Raw genomic sequence first — 24,881 nt, 5'->3', positions numbered from 1 at the left:
AGACTTGCAGGAAGTTGAAGGGGCAGTTGAAGACAGGGTTGGTCACTGCACTCTGGGCCTGGTGTTTCTGGAGTGGCAGGTCTGCACCCAGCCTCAGTTACCTCTGGCCCTGGGATCTGGGAACAGGGGAAAGACACCTCCATCCCTGTTGTAGCAGGGTCTCACTCCTTTTTAAACTGGATGCTAGGGAGCGAGGGGGAGGACAGGAAGTACCTGGCTCCTGACTTCCCTTGGACCCACTCCATGTCAGGAACAGAAAACAAGGAAAAGGGAGGGGGCCAACCTAGGTGGATAGGTACCACACACCTCTACTCACCTTTCTTCCTTCTCTAACCACCTTGAGAATGATCCCTATTTACAGAGCAGCAAAGCCACTGGGGAATTTTCCTCTAATCTGCAATTCCCAGAACCAGGATCTTTTTTTTTTTTTTGGTACCAGGAATTGAACCCAGGGTCACTCAACCACTGAGCCACATCCCCAGCCCTTTTATACATTTTATGTTGAGGCAGGGTCTCTCTGAGTTGCTTAGGGCCTCACCAAACTGCCGAGACTGACTTTGAATTCACATTCCTCCTGCCTCAGCCTCCTGAGCCACTGGGATTACAGGTGTGAGCCTCCAAGCCCGGCTCAGAACCAGGATCTTAATCAAGACCTTAGGACCCTAGAAACTATGTTGGTTCTGTTGTCTGTTTTTTTGTTTGTTTTACTTTTGGGGACTTCAATTCAGTACAACAAATCTTTAACTACTGCCTTTGTTTTCTGGGGGCCAAAGAAGAACTCAATAGAGTTTCTCAAGTAACCTCAGATAGATTTATTTATTTGTTTGTTTGTTTGTTTAGGGTGCTGGGGATTGAACTCAGGGGCACTCGACTACTGAGCCACATCCCCAGCCCTATTTTGTATTTTATTTAGAGACAGGGTCTCACTGAGTTACTTAGCACCTTGCTATTGCTGAGACTGGCTTTGAACTCACCATCCTCCTTTCTCAGCCTCCCAAGCTGCTGAGATTACAGGAGTGCGCCACCACACCTGGCTCTAACCTCAGAGTTTGGTCAAATCTTTGAAACTTCTTTAAGGGTCAGAAATTCTTTGAGTACCTAAAGGAAGAATGTGAAGTTTCTTGCCCCAGAATAATTTGTGTTAGATACATACTCTACAGGAGGACTGATCATTCATGCCCCCCCCCATCCAAGAAGCCCAGGTTTAAAACTCATAAATCCACAGATAACTATATTCAAACATGTTGCCCCCTTCAGAGAGAGTCTCAGAACTTGGGGAAGAGAAAATTAATCCCTTAATCCCAGGGACAGTATTATCCAAGACCTTCTGCTAACTGTAAACTAGCTGTTTTCAGTCTTTTCTGCTAGTGTGCTCTCAAATTATTATTTAAGCACTATGTACTCCCTGGCATATTTTTTTTTTTAGTTGATAGCTAACATTTTTTCATCAAAAGTTTAAATAGTTGCAAAGGTCATAATTTCTGGCATATTGTAAGTTCATACACTCAAAAATAAAAAGTTCACATCATTCTTTTAAATGAATTAAATACCCTAACAATTGACATTTGCAACCATCCATTTTAAAAATACATGACAACTTGGGAGGCTGAGGCAGGAGGATAGCAAGTTCAAAGCCAGCCTCAGCAAATTAGTGAGGCCCTAAACAACTTAGTGAGATCCTGTCTCAAAAACAAATAGATAAATAAAGAGTTGTGAATGTGGCTCAGTTGTTGAGCACCCCTGGTTGCAATCCCCAGTACCAGTAATAATAACAACAATAATAGTAATAACAATAATACATGAACGGACTCTTCTCTAAGTGTCAGAAATTTTGCAGTATTTTCCTACTTGAACTCAAATTTCTGCTCCATATTCTATCATAAATTTTTATTAGGTTTTAAAAATGCCTAAGAGGGCTGGGGATGTGGCTCAAGCGGTAGCGCACTCACCTGGCATGCGTGCGACCCGGGTTCGATCCTCAGCACCACATATAAACAAAGATGTTGTGTCCGCCGAAAACTAAAAAATAAATGTTAAAAATTCTTTCTCTCTCTCTCTCTCTTAAAAAAAAATGCCTAAGAGATTTATTGATGACTGTATTATACTTATCTGCTTGAAAATATAAGTGTAAAAATGAATTATTATTTTATTTTCTATCATAAGACTAGGTACTCAACTTTTTCTACTATTACAATTATTATTAGAATGCACTCAATCAAAATAATACGAATATATGATAATTTTTAAAAGTCCTACAGCAATTTAAACACCTTTTTTGAGCTAGATCTGTCATGAAGTAAACTATACACATTTAAAATAAACAATTTGAGCTCAGCATGGTGATGTACTACTGTGATCCTGGTGACTTGGAAGGCTGAGGCAGGAGAATCACAAAAGTTCGAGGCCAGCCTAGGATACCTGGCAAGATTCTCAGCATCTTAGTAAGAGCATGTCTCAAAATAAAAAAATGAAAAGGGCTGGGGATGTACCTCGGTGGTGAAGCACCCCTGGGTTCAGTTCCCAGTACTGAAACAAAACATAAGTCCTGGGTGAGTATTGGGCACTCTGGAATGGGATAGGTTTTTGCAGTAACTTTATTCCTATTTTCCATTTTTATAGATGTCAAGCAGTGATATGAATGTTGCAAATTTGTTGTTAAGCATAACTATTTTTTAAAATGTTTAGTTTTTAGTTGTACACAATACCTTTATTTTGTTTATTTGTTTTTATGTGGTGTTGAGGATAGAACCCAGGGCCTCATGCATGCTAGGCAAGCGCTCTACCCCTGAGCCACAACCCCAGCCCTTAAGCATAACTATTATTAAAAGCTAAATAATATAAACTTACAATTAAATAAGTTATATTAAAAACAAAGAAGGGCTGGGAGTATGGCTCAGAGGTAGAACACTTGCTTAGCATGTGCAGTCTGGGCTCAGACCCCAGCACTGCAGAAATAAATAAATAAATACAAAGAAAATAAGTATTAAAAACTAATTTTTCCTAATTCTTTCACTACACTTCATTATTTATGCTCTTGGAATTATGTATACTATTTTATCCATGAATAGAAATACCTGCTTGTCTCTTTCCAACTCCGTGTTCAGTGACAGCTCATTGGCAGTGTCAAATCAACCAGGGTAAGATTATTTACATCACAGATACTGGCAAATGGTGCAGTTTAGCACTCCCACCTTCCCAGGCCTATTGCCAAACATTTACCAGCATCCTGCTGGCTGTAAATGCTGAGAAATTTTCCCTTAAAGAAGTTGGTGGGAACGGAAGGAATTTTGTTATAGCAGTGCGATGACAGACAACCAAAACCACATAGTAAACTATCATCAAAAACTATTTTTAATGATCTATCTACTACAGACTAAATTAGGCCCTCCTTTAGTTCTGTGGAAACCAAAGTTCATCAGCCATTTCACACGTGAAAGGATTTTTTATTATGGCATGAGGATTGTTCATTTTCTAAGTTTCTTTCCAAATCCTAGGAAGGCATATTAAGAATAGAGGCTGAGGCAGGAGAATGGAAAGTTTGAGGGCAGCCTGGGCAAGACCCTGTCTCAAAATAAAAATGAAAAGGAATGAGGATGTTGCTCAGTAGGGAAAACACTGTATTTGAAGCTTGCTTTACTCTCAAGGATTTTTGCCACAAGAGACTTTGTGTTTATGATAATAATTAAGGAATAGAAGGGAAGTCATTTCCAGCTCTTCACCCCCCCCCCCACCAATAAATAGATAGAGAGGTAGACAGACAGACAGGACTAGGAAACTTTACCATCATAGGATGGTCCTAATAATCCCAACAGTACTGGTGCATGGGGTTGAGAATTTTATCACTTCCACCCACCTGCAGAACACATGCTCTGCAGGAGGATGAGTGATAAGGGGACAAACAACTGCCTTTTATGAAGCATGAAAGCTGAGAAGGGAGATAAATTTGCAAACAAATTTTTAGAAAGATCAGACTTTCTTTTATCTGGGGAATCAAACCCAGGCCCTCAAGCAAGTTAGGAAAGCGCTTTATCACTGAGCTACACCCCTAGCCCATCCCACCCCACCCCGAATTAAATTTTGAGACCTGCCGGCTGGCCTCTAACTTATGATCCTCCTGCCTCAGCCTCTGGAGTCGTTAGGATTACAAAAAATGGCCGCCACCCCACCATGCCTGATCTAGCTTTTTAAGAAGTCCCTAATCTGAAAAATTAATCCCTTAAAACAGAGGTCATTCACTTTGTGACAGAGGTCTGCTGCCGGTTGCCTGTTTTGTCCAGCTAAGAGTGATTTTTACAGTCTTAAATGGTGGGGGGGGGGGCGGAGTCAAAAGAATATTATTTCGTAACTCGTGGAAAATTGTTCAAAATTCTGATTTCAGTGTCCATACGTGATGTTTGATAGGACACAGGCAGGCTCAGTCCTCTAACACTTTATGGCTGCTTTGGAGCCACCAGGTTCGGATGGCTTGGATGGGGATTGATTTAGTCCTTTACGAAAGTTTGCTGTCCCCAAGCTACCCGCGTCCTCGTCCCGCGGCCTCCAACCGACGACGCATCGGGTGGCCCTCACGAAAGACCTTGGCCAGGTCCTCCGTTCCTGGGCCTCGGTTTCCCCAGTTATTAAATGGGGACAGAGACCGTGCTCCCCGGGGTCCCGCCTGGCGGTGCCCGGGCGGTGGAGGTCCCGGAGGCCGGCTGCGCGCGGGGGCGGTCCCCGGGGTTTCCAGCTCGGCGGGCGGCGCAGCGCCCCGGGCCCGGCCGCGGCGGGGAATTCCGGGCGGGGCGGGGGCGGGCCGGGGCGGGGCCGCCGCCTATAAGAGGGGCCCGCGCCGGCCGGGGCCACTCGCCGCTGCCCTGGGCCCCGCGAACATGTCGCCCGCCCGCGCGCTCGCGCTCTGGCTGCTGCTCTGCGTAGGCGTCTCCGCAGCCTCCGCCGAGTCGGTAGGTGCTCGCGGGTCCGGGGGCGGGCCGGCGCCCCTTTGTTACCCAGCTGGGTCCGGTGCTGCGCGCGGGGCGCCGCTCCCAGCCGGACCCCCAGGTCGGAGAGAGTTTGTGGGGAACTTGGCCCCCGGGTCGCAGGGAGGCTCGGTGGCCCCGCCGCGCGCCGCGCCGCAGCCTGTTGCTCTTCCCGCTCGCCTGGTTTCGGCGCTCCCGCGGGCTCCCGCTCAGACGTGACTAAGCCCGTGTCACACCTCCCACACCCTCGCCCCTCGCTGTGATCCTGGCGCAGGCTCTGAGCGCTGAACCCCGCTCCCGGGCTCCCGGAGGGGACAGCTTTGAGAGGCGGAGATGGCCTGGGGACGAGGGGCAGCGTGTGCTTGAGGTCGTGCTGGGGCTGGAGGTCGTGCCGGCCTCTGTGTTACGCACGGGGAGTGGACGGCTGAGCCGGACCTCAGTTCTGGCCCCCGCCTTGCCGTTGACTCGGAGGAGGCAAGGCCTGCCCCTTCCAGTCCCACCTTCCCGGCTGCACAAGGCTACGGAGAAATGGGGCGACTACTGCTTCTTTGGGGTTCCTAGAAAGTGGGGACCTCGATCTTTAAAGGGCACACAGGAGCGGTGGTTTAGAGGCAGCTGAGTTTCCGTTTTCTCCAAGTGTTGACTGCACAGGGGGAAACTGAGGCACCCACCTCCAGCGGGGTTACAGGGGACTGGAGTGGGGAAGGCCTCCGTGAGCCTAGAGAGATATTTCCTTTCCACCTTCTGCAGGTCCCCAGGATAGGTTACACAGCCCTGGGCCACCTGAAGCTGCATGGCGGCAGCCAGCTGGGGAGGAGGGAGGTATCTCCTCTGGGAAGTTGGGGGCACAGGAATGGCTGGAGTGGTGATCTACCTCCAGGAGCTTGAGCTGTGTGCCCTTTAGCCCCAGTGTTGGGGGGAGTGAGTTTCTGGGGTTTAATCATTAATGTCAATTCCTTTGAAAGCCCTGAGTCTCCTTTTTCTCTCTACTTAGGGGCAAGTTGATTCTATCAGTCTCTAGTTGTGGAGTGAGTGAGACCCTGAGCAATACCCCCTCTTCTCCGCATCCCCCCAGCACAATTCCAGGCTCACCTTGCATACTGCAAAGATTTAGTGCTTTTGGTGTGTCTGCTCCTGTTCTAATAGTTTTCTAATGGCTCTATCAATTTCAACAACCCTACTGTTTACTGTTCTTAAACTGGTCCTGAGGCTAGAGAGGTTAAGTAACTTGCCTAAGGTCACACAGCTAATAAGAGGTTGAGTCAGATTCAAATTAGACAGCCAGGCTTCCAAGTTCCTGCTTTTATCTTATTCTGAGGGGCTGTTGCTGTGTCCCATCCTGGAATAACTCAAGACTGAGATTTGCTGGGTTTGATCTAGAATCTGTTGAAATTGGGGGGGCTGGAAAGCCTTAAGGGATTTTACAGTGCAAGTACACAGAAGCCCAGAGCGGGGCACTTCGTTTCCCAAAACAAGGGCAGTTTTGCAGAGAGGTTAGAGCCAAGACTGGAACCAGCCTTCTGCCCCATTGCAGTGCTAGTGGGGCCTTAAGGGGTGGGATCAGCAGTTAGGGAGGCATCTGAAGGAATATTAGCTGGGCCTTGTGGGATAAAAGGAAAGGACCCAGAGGTGGCTGAGGTCACCACGTGGACAGTCACATGTCGGTCTCAGCTCTGGGTCTGCTGAGCCTGCAGGTGCTTCACAGGAGGAGCAGACCTCTGTGTCCTGGGACAGTCAGAAGGATGTGGTTTGGGGGAGGGGTTGTGTCTATCCTGTGTAGGGTGACCCAGGATGACCGACCCATCAACTTGGGCAGCTGCTTCCTGAGAGAGGTATCAGTCTCTCAACTTGACCTTTGCTCTCCCCTTCCTGGCTAATGTCAGACCTCTTGCCTCTAACTGGGGCACAGTTCTTCCCCATTTGACTTTTTGTGGCCCAAAAGATCAGACCAAGTCTCAGTTGACTTAGTCATAGAGATGAACCAGCCTTCCTTTTTTGGTGGAGAAAAATGAGGCCCAGGAAGAAGGAGTTTGCTAGCAGTTATGATTTGTTGAGTGCTTTCCATATGTCATCTAGTGCATTTTATCTTCACAAAAAGCCCAGTATGTGGCAATTATATTGTATTAAACCCACTTTCCAGATGAGGGAACTGAGAGAGAGGTAAGATGGTAGCACCTTGGGGTAGTCGAGAGCATCCAACTTGAGACCATCAAAGTCTTGTCTAACTAGTAGTCCTTTTTCAATTCTAGGTTTGATCCAAAGCCAGCTCTTTCCTGGGATGGTGCATCCCCTACCTTGGTGCCACAAGTTTTGGGAAGGAACCCCAGAGCAAACACCCAGCTGCCCTCTCCTCTGTCTGCGGGGGTTTGCCATCCTAAACCAGTTCTTCCTGTCCAGCTGGGAGTATTCTCCTGGTCTGCCTTCCTGCCACTCCCTCCTTGGCCAATTAAAGGCAGCCTTGTTTGGGGAGTGGGGAGGGATGGAAGGGGGGCAAAGGTGTTGCTGCCCCGGGGGCGCAGTCCACTGACGTGGCACCAAGCCCACCAGGTGTACTTCAACTTAAAGACATTTCTGGTCTTCTTGAGAATTCTTTCCTTGATTGCACAGAAGTGAGGGTGGGGAGGAAGCCCAGTGGGTTCTAGGACCCTTGAGTATCCAGTGAGACCTCTTGGGACTCTGTGGGAGCCCAGAGAGTTACCAAACATCTGGGAAATATTTGGGCTGGGCTGTGGAGGGCTTCATGAGGTTGGAGGGAGGTCCCTTGCCCTGTTGAATCGATGACCCCCATCTGTAAATGAGGAGTTTGAGCTGGATAGCTTCAAGAGCCCTTTCCAGCACTGATATTTCATTAACAGTTAACAGTACCAACTATCCAGAAGGGGTTGTGGAGCCACAAAGACAACCAAGACATTCCCTCTAGGGACTTAATATGCTGCCCCAGATTCTGGAATGGGGGAAGCCCCTCCCACACACAACCCCAGGGCAGGAACTTTGCTTCATTTATTTTGGTTAAATACCTGTCCCATAGTTCTCAGGAAATGTTTGTATGAATGAATAAATTCATGCATGTAACTTCATTCTAAAAGGTGCATTGAGGTTACATATTACCAGTGTGAATGTCTCCCAGTAATACTGTGAGGTATTTTTATCTCCATTTTTTATAGGAAACTAATGCTCAGAGGAATGTAGTGGCTTGCCAAGGTCAAAACCAGGTCGACTGATAGTGCAAGATGTCTGGTTTGATCATTCTCAGAACATTCCAGATAAGGAGATTTGCTGGGTTTGATGGTCCTATTTCTACATTGTTGAATGCCCTTGAGCAAATATGCCCTGTGTCTGGGTCTCAGTGTCCCCACCTCTAAAATAAGGGGTTAGAGCCCTTTGCTTGCTACAGGTCCTTCCTCCCCCCACCCCAGAGCCCATTGATGAGGAGAGGGGAGCTTCTTGGCCCCCTTAGTAGAGAGTCCAAACAAGAGCCCGACTCAAAGAGAAGTGGGGATGGACATTCAGCTCCTGCCATCTCCAGCTCCTGGAAACAGAAGGCTCTTCCAAGGACTTGGAGTGCTGAGCCGCCTTGAATGAGGAGCTAGAGAGGCCAGGCTGGGCTCCAGCCCCAGCTCCCTGTTGAAAGGAATTGGCTTCTAGTTGTCCTGCGGCCTCCTGGGCTGGATGGGTGGGAGTGATTTCCAAATGAACCCTTAAAATGGGGGGAAGGGGTGGATGGGGCTCTGTGAGTCTCTGTGGGCTACTGTTATCTGCCTGAGCCCCCATTTCCTTTCAACGTCTTGGCTAATAGGATGGCTCTGTGGTGGGGGTGTGGAATGGATATGAAGGCTTTTACCTTGTCCTTTGGGGGGTCAGCATCTTAGTGTCCAGGAGTCCAACAGGAAGTACTTGTACGTGAGGACTTTGACACTGGTCAGAGTTCATCCAGTCCTCAAAATGGGTCTTTAGACCTCTGCAGAACTGGGGGCACATCCCCCCCACACAGCAAAACTGAATGGTGTGAGCTCAGAACAAAGCTGGTGGCACCGTGCAGATGTGACTTGACCCAGGGTTCTGGGACACTTCTGAGGCCTCCTCCTTGCTGCTGGGGCTGTTGGGAGGCCTGGAAGCGTTGGTTTGGTGTGAGGCAGACCCAACTCCAGATGTATTCTGTCTTCGTCTTACTAGTGACCGGATTGTGGCCATGCTGGGCAGCCTCTCGGCCAGCTTCCCAGTCTGTTAAGAAGGCTGGTCATGCTGGAGTGTAGCTCAGTGGGAGCTGCCTCGCCTGCTCCAGGTGGGTTCCATCCTCTGCAAAACAGGAAAAAAGGGGGACTGAAGCAGTAGGTAAGGAGTAGACACCAGGGTTCATGCCCAGCACCCCCCCCCCCAAATCACCATGCTTTCTGGAGAGCTTAAAGATAACAAGGCTGCAAATAAAGGCACGTAGAATAGTACAGCGCTTAGCCAGAGGAGACCCAAGCATTCCTTGGTGACTGTCCCTTCCTTGCCAGGGCCTCTAGAAAGCTTTCTCCCCTCCCCCACATCTAACCCCACAGCTGGTGGCTGGAAAGGGAGGAGTCCCCTGTGGGGCTGATGGAGTCCAAATCTCCCATTTGTTTATCTTAGAAGTGGGCTGTTTGCTAATTATTGGATGGGTTTATATTTAAACAAGAACCAGTTCTTAGCAGCCACACCTGTCCTGTAGGAGCCTATTGCTGAGCAACTCTGCAGCCTGCAGAGAGAGGGGGCAGGGTGTTTCCTAAGGGTACTGGACACTCAGGACATTGCCCAGGTCTCATGTCACTCTCCTGTGTTGGAGGGACAGAGTTCTAGGCTTTTTTTTTTTTTTTTTTTTGGTACCGGGGATTGAACCCAGAGGTACTTTACCACTGCGCCCCGTCCCCAGCCCTTTTTGTTTTTGAGACAGGGTCTCCCAGAGTTGCTTAGGGCCTCACTAAATTGCTGAGGCTTATCTCAAACTTTTGGTCCTCCTATCTCAGCCTCCCATGTCACGCCATGGTGCCCAGCAAATTCTCGTGTAAGGGTGGCTGAATGATTGCATATAACACTCTGGGCTTTGGAGGGGCAAAGTGATGACGGACAGAAAAAGGCAGTGTTCTGAGAAGGCATCTAGCCCGAGTTTTGATGCATGGTGCCCTGGAGAGGGGAGGCATATGTCAATATTGGATTCTTTTTTTTTTTTTTTAAAGAGAGAGTGAGAGAGGAGAGAGAGAGAGAGAGAATTTTTAATATTTATTTTTAGTTCTCGGCGGACACAACATCTTTGTTGGTATGTGGTGCTGAGGATCGAACCCGGGCCGCACGCATGCCAGGCGAGCGCGCTACCGCTTGAGCCACATCCCTAGCCCCAATATTGGATTCTGATTTAACCCCAGGAGAATAAGAAGCCTGGCTTCTTGAGCTGGTTTGTCATTAACTCACTGGTGACCTTTGGGCGTATTCCTGGCCCCGGAGGTCTCTCTGGCTCTGTCTGCTAGAGGCTGGGTAACTGTAAAAGTGGGTCCATTTTACAGCCAGAAAACCCATCTCTGTCCCACCTCTGCCACTCACCCAGGGACACAGAGTTGGTTAATCAGTCACTTTGTTGATATGAGAGCCCTAGTGTCCTCTATAAAACACCTGTGTCACTCAAGGGTCATAATCGGTGTTTGGCAAACTTGTAAAGTGCTGGCTGCAGTTGAATTTATTATTAGCGGCTAGACAAGGGAGCCTGGCCGGCCAGGGCTTGGCCTTGGGTAGGTGGTGTCTGTACACAGTGAAAATGAAAATGTAAATGGCTTCTTCCAGTTCTCAGGGTTCACCTTTCATCCTTTTCAAAGGGCTTGGGACTCCCTCAAAAGATGACTCTGATCTTACCAGTTTGTTCCAGCTTCGACTTCCTACAGTCTCCCCACCCCCAACACACTCTCTGGCACCCCTGCTTCTCCCCCCATCTGGGCCACACCATCTTACTCAGCCCCTCCCCGGTCTTTCGTGCCAGGGAGCTCAGCTGCCCCAGTTTTCTCTGGCAGAGGAGAGACTGTCAGGTGACACCTGGGGTAATGGAAAGGCGGGTAGGAGGGGCTGGCATGTGTGGAAACAGTGACTGGGTGAAGCTGGGTGGTGGCAGCCAGGCCGGCAGGGGACTGGCTGCACCACTCAGTCCTCCCGGCTGCAAATGGCTGGGCTGGGCACCGAGTGGGGACGCTCCTTGCCTCGGGGAAGCCCAGCCACCAGGAGATGATTAGGGAACAGACTGAGCTGCTCTGGAGCAGTGGCTTCCCTGGGTGGCGGGGGAGGCGGGAAAAGGGCAGGAAGCCAGCACCCTGGTCGATCTAATCTGCTGCGACAAGGCGCAGAGGAGGCTCTCAACGGTGCTCTCAGAACACAAGAGGCTTGTGTGCGCCCTGAGAGCCTCCCCACCACAGATCCAGCAGGGAATTCGGATCGGCTGCCTAGATTACAAGCCCCAGCTTCAATGCACCTCTGTCTCCCGGGCCCTGAGGGAGCCAGCCCCTCCCTGCTGTCTCCACTGGTAATCGGAGCAATGCCCAGTTTGGTTACCAGGCCTCAGGACAGAGAGAGGTTTGTTTCTTTGAGACCCGTCTTTTATAGGTGGGGAAACCGAGGCCCAGAGAGGGAATCACCCGAGACCACCTAGGGAGTCAGTGACAAGGGTGCTGGATTGGCACCTGGTAGGAGGTTGTCCAGAAGCTCCAGAATCACCTCCCCCTTCCCAGCATCCCGGAGTCCTTGCTTGGGAATGGGCTGCCCTGGAGCTTGGTGAAAAGCTGGCTGCTGGCAGTGCCAGGCCTGGCTCTCTTCATAGTGATTGTGTTCAGAGTAACCTGACCTTGAAGTGGGCAGAGCTGACATTTGAACCTTCGCTCCACCCCCACCCCCAGACCTTGCTTAACCCTTCAGGTACCGGAGCCCCAAACTGCAGACTGTATGTGATTTCTTTTTGCCTTCTAGGGTTTTTTGTTTGTTTGGTCCCTAAGGCATGTCAAGAAATACTTTGGTGATCCAGGTCCCAAGCAGAATTTCACATGTCTCTGGTCAATGCTCCACTCCTTCACAAAATTTCTCTCTCCATTTGCTTAGGACCCACAACTGTGTTACTCTACCCATCTCTGGTCTTTCCCTCTTGCATAGTCTGAAGGAATCTGTTTGGTTATTGAAAGTCTCTGGTCTCAGAAGCAAAATAACAACCCACGGTAGGTTATGTCCTTTTGGAGTTTGCAGAAGTACCGCTCCACCCACTGGCCAGCTTCTTTGCAGCACAGGAGCTGCTTCTACAAATTTTCTCAGGCCTCTGACCCTTTGAGTATTAATAGTCCCCCTTAGCCAAAAAGGAAGGCAGGTGGGAATTAATGACAGCCACCACTCGTTGAGCATCTGCTGTGTACCCTGCCTGAGCCGGGTTGCTTGTATACAATATGCATTTCCCTTAATCATTATCACTCTGCAAGGTGCTAAGGAGCCAGGTTACAAGTGAGGAAACTGAGGAATTAAAAGCCCAAATGGGTTCGTGTAGTTCGACATGCCCATTCTGGGAAATATTTGATCCTTCAGAATGGAATGGGGGGTGCCTGCCGTGGACCCTGTATCTCTTGCCAGAATCACTCTGGTGGGCCCAGCGTTGGAGCCCAAGGCACTCACCCACTGACCCACTCTGCATTGGCGTTGCCCAGTTCCTGCTCTCCTGGTCTTGCCTCCTGAAGGAAGGATCAAGTGTGGCCCTGACCCTGCCTTCCCTGAGGAGGAGGCAGGTGGGGGAGGCTCTCATTAGATCACAGTTAACCAAGCCCTGACCCTGAACTCCCTGGTACAGACTGCCAAGTTTCTGTTTCTTTGTTGGAGCAATGTCACTTTCACCTTTGTTTACTCCTGGCCCAGGGAAGGGGTACCCTGGAGCCTTGGTCTGGGCAGTGTGTGGGAGGTCAGGTTAGGGTGGGGAGGTGAAGAGCGGTGGCAGTGAGGAGCCTGGTTGTGGTTAGCAGGAGGTCTTGAGGAAGATCTAGGTCCGAACCCCACTCTGTTGCTTTCTCGCTGTGACTCTGGATCCACTGCCCCACCAAGCCTCAGGTAGAGCCCCTCACAAAACCGCTGGACCAACTCAGTGAGCTCAGGTGTAGAGGGAGCCGAGTAGGGTGCCAGGCATGTGGTGGACACTCCATGCTTTTCCTGGGGTGACAGAAGCTGTTGGACTTTGAATAGGGTTGGTGACCTGTTCCTAGTTTCTTGCCACAGTCTGAAAACTATATGGGGAGCACAACCAGAGTGACAGCTGCTGCCCATGGATTTGCTGAGACCCTCGGCGCAGCCAGGACTCTTTGACAGGGAGGAAGACAGCTCCAGCCTGGGAGCTGGGAGACCCGCTTCCAAGTCCCGCTCTGCTGCCAGCTGCTTACGTGACCTTGGCAAAGTCCCTTGTCCCAGTCTGTTGGAGAGGTCATAAAATGAGACGGTTGGGCTCCATGGCCTCAGATACTTTCTGTTGGCAGGTGCTAGTTGCTGTAAAGTGAGAGTGTACCTGCCTTCCCCCATCTTCTTTTCCCTGGATGGCTTGGGAAAGAATACAGGACCCCTCACCCCCCCAGGTACCAATGCAGGTGCCCAGCAGCCGCAGGGCCAGCCACCGGCCGTTGTAAGCTGGTGATTCTGTTGTGCATCTGAAAAGACAAAGATGCAGAGAAGCCCGGGGCCCCACAGAGGGTGCCTGTGCATGCACACACACGTGAACACGCGTGCCTGGGCAGGGGTGGGGTGAGCTGAGGAGAACAGACCATCCTTAACCAGGAGCAGGGCGGGGTCCCTCTCTGGTCAGGATTGGGCCTGGCTGCTGGGTGGCCTGGCTCTTCAAAGCCACCCCAGACTGAATGGGCCTTGTCTGAAAGGAGGGAGGTAGTGGGGGAAGGCTGTTGGTGCCTTCCCAGCTGCCACAAAAAAGAGGGACGGTTACCCACAATCCCATGGGGCTTGTCCTAAATGACCCCTGCTCACTTGGGAGTTTCCCTCTTGGTAGGCAGAGAGGGGCCCCCAGAGCTCAAGGAGGACTGAATTCCTTGTGTCCTTGGTCAGACCACTTCACGTGCTCTTACTTACTGAGGAGGGATGCCTCCTAGGCTCCTCCAATGCAGCTGATGAAGAATCTGTCCTGTCAGAGCCCAGGAACCAGGTCTGGGCCTGGCCATGCCACTGGTCCCCAGGTGACCTTGGACTAACTCCATCTTCTGGGAACCTGCTATTGAAACGAAGGATTAGGGGTGGCCAGTTGCCCGCAGGAGGGCTCACCAGGGAGGAAGCTTGGTTTCAGCCTGTTGGGGGCTGTCTTGGCTGCCAGACCTTCACACCTGCTGTCATCTTCAGTGGAGGATGGAGGAATTCTGAGCAGCCAGTCAGCATGTTGGTCCCATGGGTGGTTTTGAAACACTCCCTAGCATTTTCACATACTAAAGGAAAGGCCTAGTGCATAAACAGCACTCCATGGCTCCTGATGACCAGGGAGCAGGACAGGTCTCTGGACTGGAGACTGCAGGAATCCCGGCCCCATTGCTGGAATCTGACTTCTGTCCTGCAGACTTGGAACTCCGACACCCCACAGCAGGCTGGTTTTCAGGCCAGGTCAACAAGTGGCCAACCGTCTTTGTCCCAGCTGGATTTGACGAACACATGTGTTCACACATTACCAGGGCTCATGTGTGAACACATGTGTTCCTGTGTATGTGGTTAAAAGCCCAGGAGGCTCATGCCTGGCTTCTGGTTCAGCATGGCCACTTTCTGTCTGTGTGGCCTTAGACAAGTGACTACTTTCCATAGCCCTCATTTCCATCTCCGCAGAAAGGTCTACTAAGAGGGCAACATCATGTCAAGTGCTTCGTTCTAAAACCGGACCGGGTAGACTGTGGAGGCCGCGCTGTTTCAGATCTGAGCCCCAGGGCATTTGCAGGAGCGGGAGCTGGGGCCGCAGCGGCGGAACCGCCCTGGGTGCAGCCCTTACGCAACCCTGTGGAGCCTTTCCCTGCGCTGCCAAAACGAAGCCACAGGCGCAGGCCGGAGTGGAGTGCGGGGGCTGGAATTCCAGCGCCGGCAGCTCAGCAGCTCCTGATTCCCGAGTCGTGAGGTCATCCTAGCGGGGGCTTAACCCCTTCGGACTCCCAGCCCACGGGTGCCGTCCCTGCCTTCTTCCCGCCTGACCCCGCTGCCTTCCGGGAACCCAGCCTCCTGCCCCGCGCGGGTGGAGGAGGGCGCAGGTTCCGCGCCTCTCCCCGGAAGCCCGCGGGAGGGTGGAAGAGGAGGCTGGTCTCCGAAGAGGCCTTCCTAGACCTCTGCTGCTGCCCAGCTTTGTCCTGGGAACCCAACTGGAGGAGGTTCCTTCTCAGAATCCCTGCTGTGCCCCTGGCAGCCTCAGCTAGGCACAGGGCAGCCAGAGGGCTCTGGCGCCTTTCTACCCGGAGCTGTGTTGCTAACACTGTGCCACCTTAGCCAAGTCACTGTCCTGTTCTGTTCTCAAATTCTGTGAAAAGGGAACGGGACTTCTCGGGGTGTTTGGCTTATATTCTGTGGTTCTAAGCAGACCCCCTCCCCTGCCTCCTGCAGTTATGGGGTCCTTGCCCCCCTGGACCTTGGGTACTTTCCCTTTGAAAGCTGCTTGGTAGGGGTGGCCCTCAGACTGCTATGACCAGGGGTCTCCATGGGGTGGGATGTTGGATTGGATGGTCTGTGGGGGCAGGGACTGTGCCTCCCTATGCCCTGCACAGTGCTGGCAGCTGAACAGCTTGGTGGGAGATGTCTAGAAATCAAGGCTGAATTCAGGAGCCTGCGCTTGAGTCACCAGCTGAGCAACACTCTGACCTGAGAGGTCTTGATGTGAGTGAGCCTGTCCCAGCCAGCTTGACTCAGCTGGGAAAGGTGTCCCAGATTGGGCAAGACCAGAGCCAGGAGTCCACTCCCTGCCATGTGTGAATCAGCTGCCACTGCCTCACAGGACCCTGCGGCATGGCACCCCCAGGCTGGGGCAGCCATTGCACACGGGACCTGCTGGCTCTGAAACCAGGCAGCCCCATCCTGTCTCCTCTTCCTGCCAACTCTGTCACCAAAAGAAAATAATTTATGAAGTCTTTAATGCCCAGTCTCCTTGGTTGTAAAATAAGTTAACAACATGCCATCAGAATTATTAAAAACCTGGCTGGCACTTAGCAAGCGCTCAGTAAAGGGTACCTAATAATAATGACTTATTATTACCACTTTTATTATTTTTATTAACAGAGAATGGGAAAGAGACTTACCTAAGGTCACACAGCAAGTAGGAGACAGAGTATGATCTAGGACCTGGGTCTCCAGACCTTGGCTCTGTCCCCTGCTGGCACCTGAATGCCCACTTTACTTATTTTTTACTTTTTGGTACTGGGATTGAACTGGAGGGCACTTTTTCACTGGATATATTTCCAGCCCTTTTTATTTTTAAATTTTATTTATTTTTCTTCATTTATTGTCTTCAATGTATTACTGAGTCCACCCCAGGGGCAGATTTTACACACACACACACACACACACACACACACACACACATGGTACTGGGTATTAGAACTCAGGGCCTTGTGCATGCGAGACCAGCACTCTACCAACTGAGCTATATCTCCAGCCCCTTTATTTTTTATTTTGAGATGGGGTCTCACTAAGTTGCTGAGGCTGGCTTCAAACTTGCAATCCTTCGAGTGGCTGGAGTCACAGCCTGCGCTACCCGGCGTGATTTCGGGTTCCTGGTAGCCAGCGCTTGAGTAAAAATAGTGTTGTAGATCACTGGGGACCACTGGCTGAGGCTTCTCCTTTCTTCATCCCAGATCCGAGAGACTGAGGTCATCGACCCCCAGGACCTCCTGGAAGGCCAGTACTTCTCTGGAGACCTGCCTGATGATGAGGACGTTGGGGGGCCTGGGCAGGAACCTGATGACTTTGAGCTGTCCGGCTCTGGAGATCTGGGTATGGAGACGTGCTGGGCAAGCTTGGGTCACAGGGCTGGAGGGAATGGTAGCCCAGCCAAAGAGAAGTAGACCGTGGAGCCTGGGATTTTTCCACAGAGCCCCTCTTCCTCCTCAAAAGGAGAAACAAATAACTGTACTAGCCTTTTCTATCCCTGAGACCTTCTGAGGCAAGTGGTGTGTTGCTCTGAATTCACTGTAGCTTTGTGTTTTCAGGCACCAGTCTGAACCTGTCCCGTAGGCTCCTCCCTGTGGCCAAGGGTGGGGCAGGGTGGGGGAAGAAGGATCCGTGTGGTGTTCTTCCTTTGGAAAGAAATGGAGGTGGGGTGGGAGGGGCATGTGTGGACAGAGGCTTCCTGGGACCATACCAGGGGCCATGCCCTTCAGGGTCTTGTCCTGGCCCTGACCTCCAGGGTGGACCACTGCTGAGAATCATCCCTCTTAAGTTCAGGGACATGTCAGTATTCCAAGTTTGAAGTCACATAGTCCTGACTTCAAACCTTGACTCTGTGTCTTGGTTTCCCATTCTGTAAAATGGGAATAATAATGACCGTACATCAGTGTTGTGGAACTGAACTGAGTTAGAGCTCTTGGCATGGACCAAGCACCCAGGTGACTGTGTGTTTGTTGTAGATTTAAGGTATACAACATGATGTTATGGGATACATACACATAGTAAAAGGTTCTGTAGTGAAATATCCATCTTCTCAGAACATGTTTTAAGGTGCAATATACGGTATTTAATATTACAACCAGTCTTCTTTCTTACACTTTAATTCCCAGGGGTCTTGTTCAAATGCAGATTCCGATTCGGTCAGCCCTGAAATTCTGCGCTTCTAGCCAGCTCCCAGGAGTTGCTGCTGGTCCCTTGTTCTGAACAAGGGTTTGGAGCTGCCTGGCTCTGCCTGGCTACTTAGCTACCAGCACACTGTGAGAGAGTCAGCGAGGCGGGGCTCAGGAGTTCCGATTTTCAGACTAGGTGACTGAGATTGAGGTGACCAAGCTCACTTGCTGGACCTGGAGATTTAGGGCTGTGATTGTCAGTTAGGACCCCACCAGCCATGGCCTCAGGGACCACTTACTTGGGGGAAGCGGACCTTGTGCTCACAGAGCTCTTCTGACCTTACAGGTGACTTGGGGGACCCCAGGATCTTCCCCGAAGTGATCCATCCCTTGGTAAGTCTGCAGCCTTGGCGCCCACCCCTGTCACACACCCATTGAGGGGCAGAAAGCAGCTCGCAGGGCTCTGACTCCTTTCTGCAAGAAGCCTTTTCCTCTGGGGTCCTGGGCTTATTTGGGGACAGGCACAACTGTGGGTAGGCCACATGCTCCCTGCGGGGGGTGGTCAGTGTCCACGCCAGCTCCTTTTCCATGACTTAGGGCTGTTCTCAACTGTTTCCAAATAGCACACACAGTTTGTCTACTGCATCCTGAGTGTCTCCCCTGTGTAGTCAAACGTTCTCGTCACTTTTACAGGCTGCATAGTTAGTTCACTTGGTTCTGCTTATTGATGGAGAAACTGCGTATAATTTTCTAATATCCTAAAATTAAAACACTGTGGCAAGCTCTTTAGGATAGAGCCTCAGAGGCAAAATGGCTGCCTTAAAGGGCAACTGATTTCTAGGGTTTTACCTAATTGCCTCCAGAGCGGCTACTCCAGAACACCACCTATCAACAGGTGTGGGAACACCCACTCACGTCTCTCTTTTCTCTGGGTCAGGCTCATTTCCCATTTGGGTCAGATGTACTAGAAAAGTCCAAGGTAAGGGTTGAGCAGCATGATTTTGAGAGGTGGTTGTGAGGTCCTATTCCAGGACCACATGGTTCAGCCCAGATTCTCCACCTGGCTGCATGTCCCAACCCAGGTTGGGTTCCTCCCCAAGCTCACTGAATTTTTGTTTATCTTTCTTTCTTTCCCCCACATTCAGGTGCCTCTAGATAACCACATCCCTGAGCGGGCAGGGCCTGGGAACCGGGCCCCCTCTGAAACTAAGGAGCTAGAAGAGAATGAAGTCATCCCCAAGAGGAGCTCGCCCTTTGAGGAGGATGTGTCCAATAAGGTGTCCATGTCCAGCACTGCCCAGAGCAGCAACATCTTTGAGAGAACCGAGGTCCTGATAGGTAAGGCCCCTGATAGGTAAGGCCCCAGGCGGCTCTTCCTGACATGCCTTGAAGGACAGAGGGCCTGGAGGCGTCGCTGCCCTGGGGGTTCTGGGGGTTGAAGAACTTTAACCCCTGCAGCCTGTTGGGGGATGCGAGGAATTGCATACCAAAGTCTTCTGAAGAATAGGCCTTGCGGGCTGGGATAGAGGCACTGGGTTCCTCAGCACCACATAAAAATAAAAGATATTGTGTCCACCTATAACTCAAAAATAAATACTAAAAAAAAAAAAAGACTAGGCCTTGTGACTTCCCCCGTCTCTAGGCCCCTCTGGGTATTTTTCAAAGCTCTCTCACAGCCTGGGTGTGGCATCTGGGAGTTAATCATTAAGTTCCCTTGAAAGTCTGAGATTCCTTAGGACTGGGTTGGCTTCCCTTTCCCCTGCTCTCTGGTTTAGCACCTTGTGATCTTGCTGAGAAGCTTTTTGAACAGAATGAACCCCCACTTTTCTCATCTGTAAATGGGTATGATGATTACTCCTGGAGTCAGTGTGACATCACTGAACCTTCATTGTCCCCTCAGAAAGTGAGGCATAGGATATCTTCATGTGACAGAACAGGACACTGAGACCAAGAGAGGTTAAATATTTGGTTGCAAATGACAACTCTTTTGACTGCAACATGCTGGTGTGGCTAAGCTCTGTCCCAGGGAAAGGGGCCATTGAGTCTTCCATATTCCAAACTGTTTTGTGGGAATGTTTTGGAGGTTCAGCCCAGATTCTCCCCCTGGCTGAACTTGAGATCCTCCTGCCCTGACTCCCTGGTAGCCAGGATTGTAAGTGTGCCTCACCAGCCCAGCACATTTATAGATTCTAGATCTGTTGATTAGGTTTTGCTTAGAGCAACTAAAGGTGCTACTGTTTCTAAAGGAAAACATAAAAGTCAGGGATCTAGTCCAAGCCCCGTTTCTTATTCATGGAGAGACAGGCCCCGGCTTTGGGGCACAAGGCAAGAGAAGAATTGAAGCCAGCTGTTTGCTCTTCCATTTGAGCATTAGCCAGTATTCTCATATTCTCATGTGTATGTGGGATCCTCCATTCTAGTAGTTTAAAACAGTCCCCAGGGGCTCTAAGTGTTTGCTGTATGCCGTATGATTCCTGTGCCCCTGAGGGAGTCCCTCCAGATCTGAAAGTCACAAAGCCAGAAAGAGTGGTGTTTGGACCTAGGAGCACAGGTGACTTCTGAGCCTGTGCTCGGACCTTGACCCTATGGGGAGGAGTCTCAGTGGGCTTTTCCAGGGCGAGGCGATAGAATTGGGAATGGGGTCGCTGCCTCCTGTTCCATGTGCTCTTTCTGGCACCTGGTGGGGGGGGCTTCTTATGGCATTTTGGTCAAGATGGAACCTCCCGTGGCTCCTGTGTTGCTCCATCCCATTCTGTGCCCAGATCAGTAGGGTGTGCAGTGATGGAAAATTAATCTTCTTAGCCCAAGTAAGACTGAATTAGTGACTCAATCTGCCACAGAAAGGCTTCTGTGAGCCATCCCTGCCCCTAACAAACAGGAATGAGTCATTCAGGCCACCTGGCGTGGTGGACAGAACAGATGCTCACCTCTGCCTGACACTGGCCAGGCGCTCTTCGCTGAGCCTAACTGTGAGCACCATTTATTAAGCAGGCCCAGTTCAGGGTGTTGGGGACAGAGAGAGATAAATCCCCGAGGTTTACAGTTCCTGAGCCTTGAGCATATGCTCTGCCCTAGGCACTGTTCTAAGCCACTAGATAATTTATTTAATCTTTAGGGCAAATCTGTTCTGCAATGAAAGAGACTAAGGCACTTGCCTGGAATCACACAGTTAGTAGGTGGAAGCGGAAACTGCCCAAGCCCTGGGGCCCCGAGGACCTGCACCACAGTAGGCGATTATCTGTGACACCCCCGGGTGGACACTGGTGGTTCCACATGGTGTACAGTGTCTGCCCACATATACCGGAGCAGGCCTAGGCAGATGGACCCGTGGGCGCTCAGGGGAGCTCCAGAGTTCCCTGCGGGTGTGCCGGGGTTTCTGCAGCTCACGACGCTCTTCTCCTGGCTGTTTCTGGGGAGTCTGCCTGGATGACTTCGCCATTTGAATCTGAAGGTCTTCAGTGACTTACAATGCCTAGTGTCCCTTTGTCATAACTGGGGTCGTGAGGGTCAGCTTAATGAGGCGTTCAGCTCGCCTGGCCCAGGCAGTGGTGACATCGGGCCGTGGGGAGTGCCCGTGGTGCGGGGGTGGGCCGGGCAGCTCTCACTGCTCCCGTCTCTCCCGCTCTGCAGCGCTGACCGTGGGCGGCATCGTGGGCATCCTGTTCGCCGTGTTCCTGGTCCTGCTGCTGGTGTACCGCATGAAGAAGAAGGACGAAGGCAGCTACGACCTGGGCAAGAAGCCCATCTACAAGAAGGCCCCCACCAACGAGTTCTACGCCTGAAGCTTCCCGCGGCCACCGGCCTGGACTTGCGGGGGAAGGGAGCCGAAGGATTGTGGACGGTGGGCGTGAGAGTAGGGGAGGCACCTGGACACCTCCCTGTCCCTATCTCCAGCTCTGACCCCCGCCCTGGGTCAGAAGCGACATCATCTTCTACGCGCTGCCTAGCTCTCCTTGGTTCTTTGTTCCAAGGTTGCCCCTGAAGGAAAGTGGGGGTTACGTGTGGCCTTTCTGGAGCAAGCCTGGGGTTGCATCATTTCTTTAAATTTCCAGATTAGAATCTAGGACCAGTTTCGAGCCTGTTCTGAACATGCCTCATCAGAGGCCCCTGGAGCCAGGGACGAAGGGGTATTTATTGTGGGGGGTCCTGCCTGGAGGTCTGCCCTGGCTGCCTCCTCCCCTTTCACAGCCCATCCCTCTGCTGGGACTTGGGAGGAAGAACCAGAGCCCCCAGCACCCCCAAGAGTGTCCACCCATGGGTCCTTGCAGTGGACCGTGGGAGTGTTTGTGGTCCACCTGGGGCCATCCTAGGCTCTTTCAAGCGACTTGTGAAAATCCACCTTCTTTCATTTGGCCAGGGAGGGTGGGAGAAGTCCTGAATGTGCACCCTGAAGTGGATCTGTAGAGTATTTGTAAGTCATCTTTAGGGCGTTTTTGTTATTATTATTATTATTTTTTTAAAACAGTTCATTCCTTTGTGCAGAGCGTGTCTGCCTGGGCAAGAGTGTGGAGATGTGAGGATGTTCTTAACCCCCACATTTCACAGCACCTGCTAAGTTTGTATTTAATGGATTTTATGTTTGTTTGTTTCTTGAAAACAAGAGAAGAGCCGGAGATGTGATTTTTATTAACTTTTTTTTTTTATTATTTATAGCTTCATACAGGGCCTCTCCCCCCACCCTTTTTTTTTTCTTTGAAAACCCCCTCCCCATTTAAACAACTTCCTGCTCCCCTGCCCATGACCTTGGCCCTTTCTGAAGCTGCTTCATCTAAGAAGTAACTTTTGCTGAAACATAGTTTTATAGCAGATTCCAAAATATAATATAGGGATGGTGTGGTATTTGTGTCTGTGTTCCTGTAATGTATTATTGTTTGCCCTTGGTTTTAGAAAAATGGATAAGTATATTTTTTCAGGATATAGTGTGATATTTAGTTTCCCGTTGGCCGGGTGGCTGCGCGAGCGGGTTTCTGCCTTTCTCTTGCCCTGTTCCTGGTGCCTTCCGACCAGGCTGGGATGGTGGAGGGCAGGTGATCCCCACCTTTCTGCCTTCTGCTCGGGGCCTAGCTCAAGCTCTAGGGTTTGCGTTCTCCAGGCTCCAGGGCTGTGCGAGACGATACAGTAACCACATGTGGCTGTTTAAATTAGGTCAATTCAAATCATGTAAAGTTAGAAATCCATCTGTCAGTTGCACTAATCACATATGACCATCCAGTCACCACATGGGACTCCTGGCTATGGTACTGACCCTGCAGAGAGCGAGCCCTTCCATCTCTGGGATGCCACATGCTGCTCTAGAGAGCTGTACTGGCTTGGTGAGTTAGCGCCCAGCTTGGCTGGGATGACCCTTGTCTCCCTGGGCAAGGGGGAGGGACAGGGAGGAAAGCCCATGGGCCCAGCGGGGTCTGTTATCTGGGGCTCTCCCTCTTAAAGAGGCCCAGGTAGGTGGTTTCTTCTGACCCCACTGGCTGGCATAGGGAGAATCGCCCTCCCTGGCTGTGTCCTGTGGCTGTTCCCTGCCATCTGCACCCCAACCCAGGGTCCCAGCCGGCTGGGTCCCCTTCTAGCCTCAGGGCCCTTTCCTCTTGCTGTGTCGGAGTAAGCACGTTTTCTGCAGCCTGCCCCCTCTTGTCCCCTGCCCCCTCTGTCCCCGTACACACTGTTGTCTGTTACTGATTTTTTTGATAAAAAGATAATAAAGCCTGGTACTTTCTAGATTGCCTGCCTGTGTCATTTTAATGTCAGTCCCAAGTCATTCTTGTGCTCTGTACCTGTTGAACTCAGTGGAGCCTGAGAACCGCCACCCCACCCTGTCCCATGCCAGGCACCAGGAGAGGTGGGGAGGGAGGACTCCAGGGCAGGGGTGAGCTCATCTTCTCGCTGCTGGGTGGTGCTGTGTTTAAAACAAACGCAACTCAGTCTCTTTCTCCAGATTCCTCCTTTTCTTTGGGAAAAAAAAAATGTGTAAAGGCAGAGGTCAGCCTGCATGGCAACCACCAGGTGTGTGCTGCTGGGAAGGGCCACCTGCTAGACCTGGGCTGTGCTCTAGTTGGAAGCCTCTGGAAATACCACTGACAACCTCTCAGATCCTCACCACAACCCTCTGAGGTGGTGAGAACCTTTTTACCAAGGGGATAATCTGCCCTTAGCTTGTCATGCAGAGTTGAACCTTAATTCCAAGTCCTTGGACACCGGTGACTCTTTTCCCTTGACACTATGCTGCTTGGTTGGGTAGGGGAGGACACCAAGGGGAACTGGTAGTCATCATGACAAATTCAACAGCACACGTACCATGTGCCCGGAGCCTTGCTTTACACTTGAACTCATTAATCGTCACAACGCCACAAAGTAGATGACATGGTAGGCCCATTTTACAGGTGGAAGGACTCATCTAAGGAGTTAAATAACTTGCTCAAAGCTACACGTCTAGGCCTGGGATTCTGGCTCAGCGGTAGAGCGCTCCCCTAGCACGGGCGGGACCCGGGTTCCATCCTCAGCACCACATAAAAAAAAGGCATTGTGTTGTGTCCATCTACACCTAAAAAATAAATATTTTTTTTTTAAAAAAAGCTACACATCTTGCCAGGGATAGTGGTGGATGTGAACCACAGGCTCTGGAGTCTGCTTGTAAACATGCTGTCTATTAGAGGGCTGTGTTGCCCACTGCCCCTTTAACTCAGCAAGACCTTGTTGCAAAATTTAAAAAGATCTGGGGATACAGCTCAGGGGTAGAGCTTCTGGGTCCAATTCTCAATACCAAAAAAAAAAAAAAATCTTCAATTTCACTAGCTTCATCTTTTTTTTTTTTTTTTTTTTTGCAGTCTGAGGATCAAACCCAGAGAGGGCCTCACACATGCTAGGCAAGTGCTGTACCACTGAGCTGCATCCCCAGCCCTGTTTAATTTTCTTTTGAGACAGGCTCTAAGTTGCTTCCCACCGCAGCACTCCTAGTTGCTGGGATACAAGTATATCCCACCACTAGCCTCATCTTCAGAGTTTCAGTACTACATGTGGCTAGTGGCCACTGTACTGGAGAGTGCAGGTACAGAACTGTCCAGTTGTCCCAGGAATCCCTGTGTTGTGTGGTGTGAGTCAAAACCTCTGATTCTGATTTCAACTCCTACCAGCTGTTACCCTGGGCTCACACAACCTATGGGGAAGGAGGTCAGAGGCT

General features: G+C 50.9%; 1 protein-coding gene across 1 annotated transcript; it reads left to right on the top strand.

Annotated features, from left to right (window-relative positions):
* Window positions 1-4,784: 4,784 nt before the first annotated feature.
* Window positions 4,785-23,424, top strand: SDC4 (syndecan 4). Its single transcript, XM_081289052.1, has 5 exons — window positions 4,785-4,940; window positions 16,790-16,928; window positions 18,057-18,103; window positions 18,856-19,048; window positions 21,341-23,424. The coding sequence occupies exons 1-5, from the start codon at window positions 4,869-4,871 to the stop codon at window positions 21,490-21,492; spliced, it is 603 nt and encodes a 200-aa protein (XP_081145178.1). The 5' UTR covers window positions 4,785-4,868; the 3' UTR covers window positions 21,493-23,424.
* Window positions 23,425-24,881: the final 1,457 nt, after the last annotated feature.

Source organism: Spermophilus citellus (assembly GCF_964194105.1).
Source record: "Spermophilus citellus genome assembly, chromosome: 4".
NCBI lineage: Eukaryota > Metazoa > Chordata > Mammalia > Rodentia > Sciuridae > Spermophilus > Spermophilus citellus.
The sequence above is the reverse complement of the archived record's forward strand: the minus strand, read 5'-3'. Positions and strand labels throughout refer to the sequence as shown.

Excerpts from the sequence above, each read along its gene's own strand:
- SDC4 (XM_081289052.1), top strand. The coding sequence starts at position 4,869 with ATGTCGCCCGCCCGCGCGCTCGCGCTCTGGCTGCTGCTCTGCGTAGGC. Across the intron at positions 4,941-16,789 it reads CCGCAGCCTCCGCCGAGTCG|ATCCGAGAGACTGAGGTCAT; the intron begins GTAGGTGCTCGC and ends TCTTCATCCCAG. Across the intron at positions 19,049-21,340 it reads GAGAACCGAGGTCCTGATAG|CGCTGACCGTGGGCGGCATC; the intron begins GTAAGGCCCCTG and ends CCCGCTCTGCAG.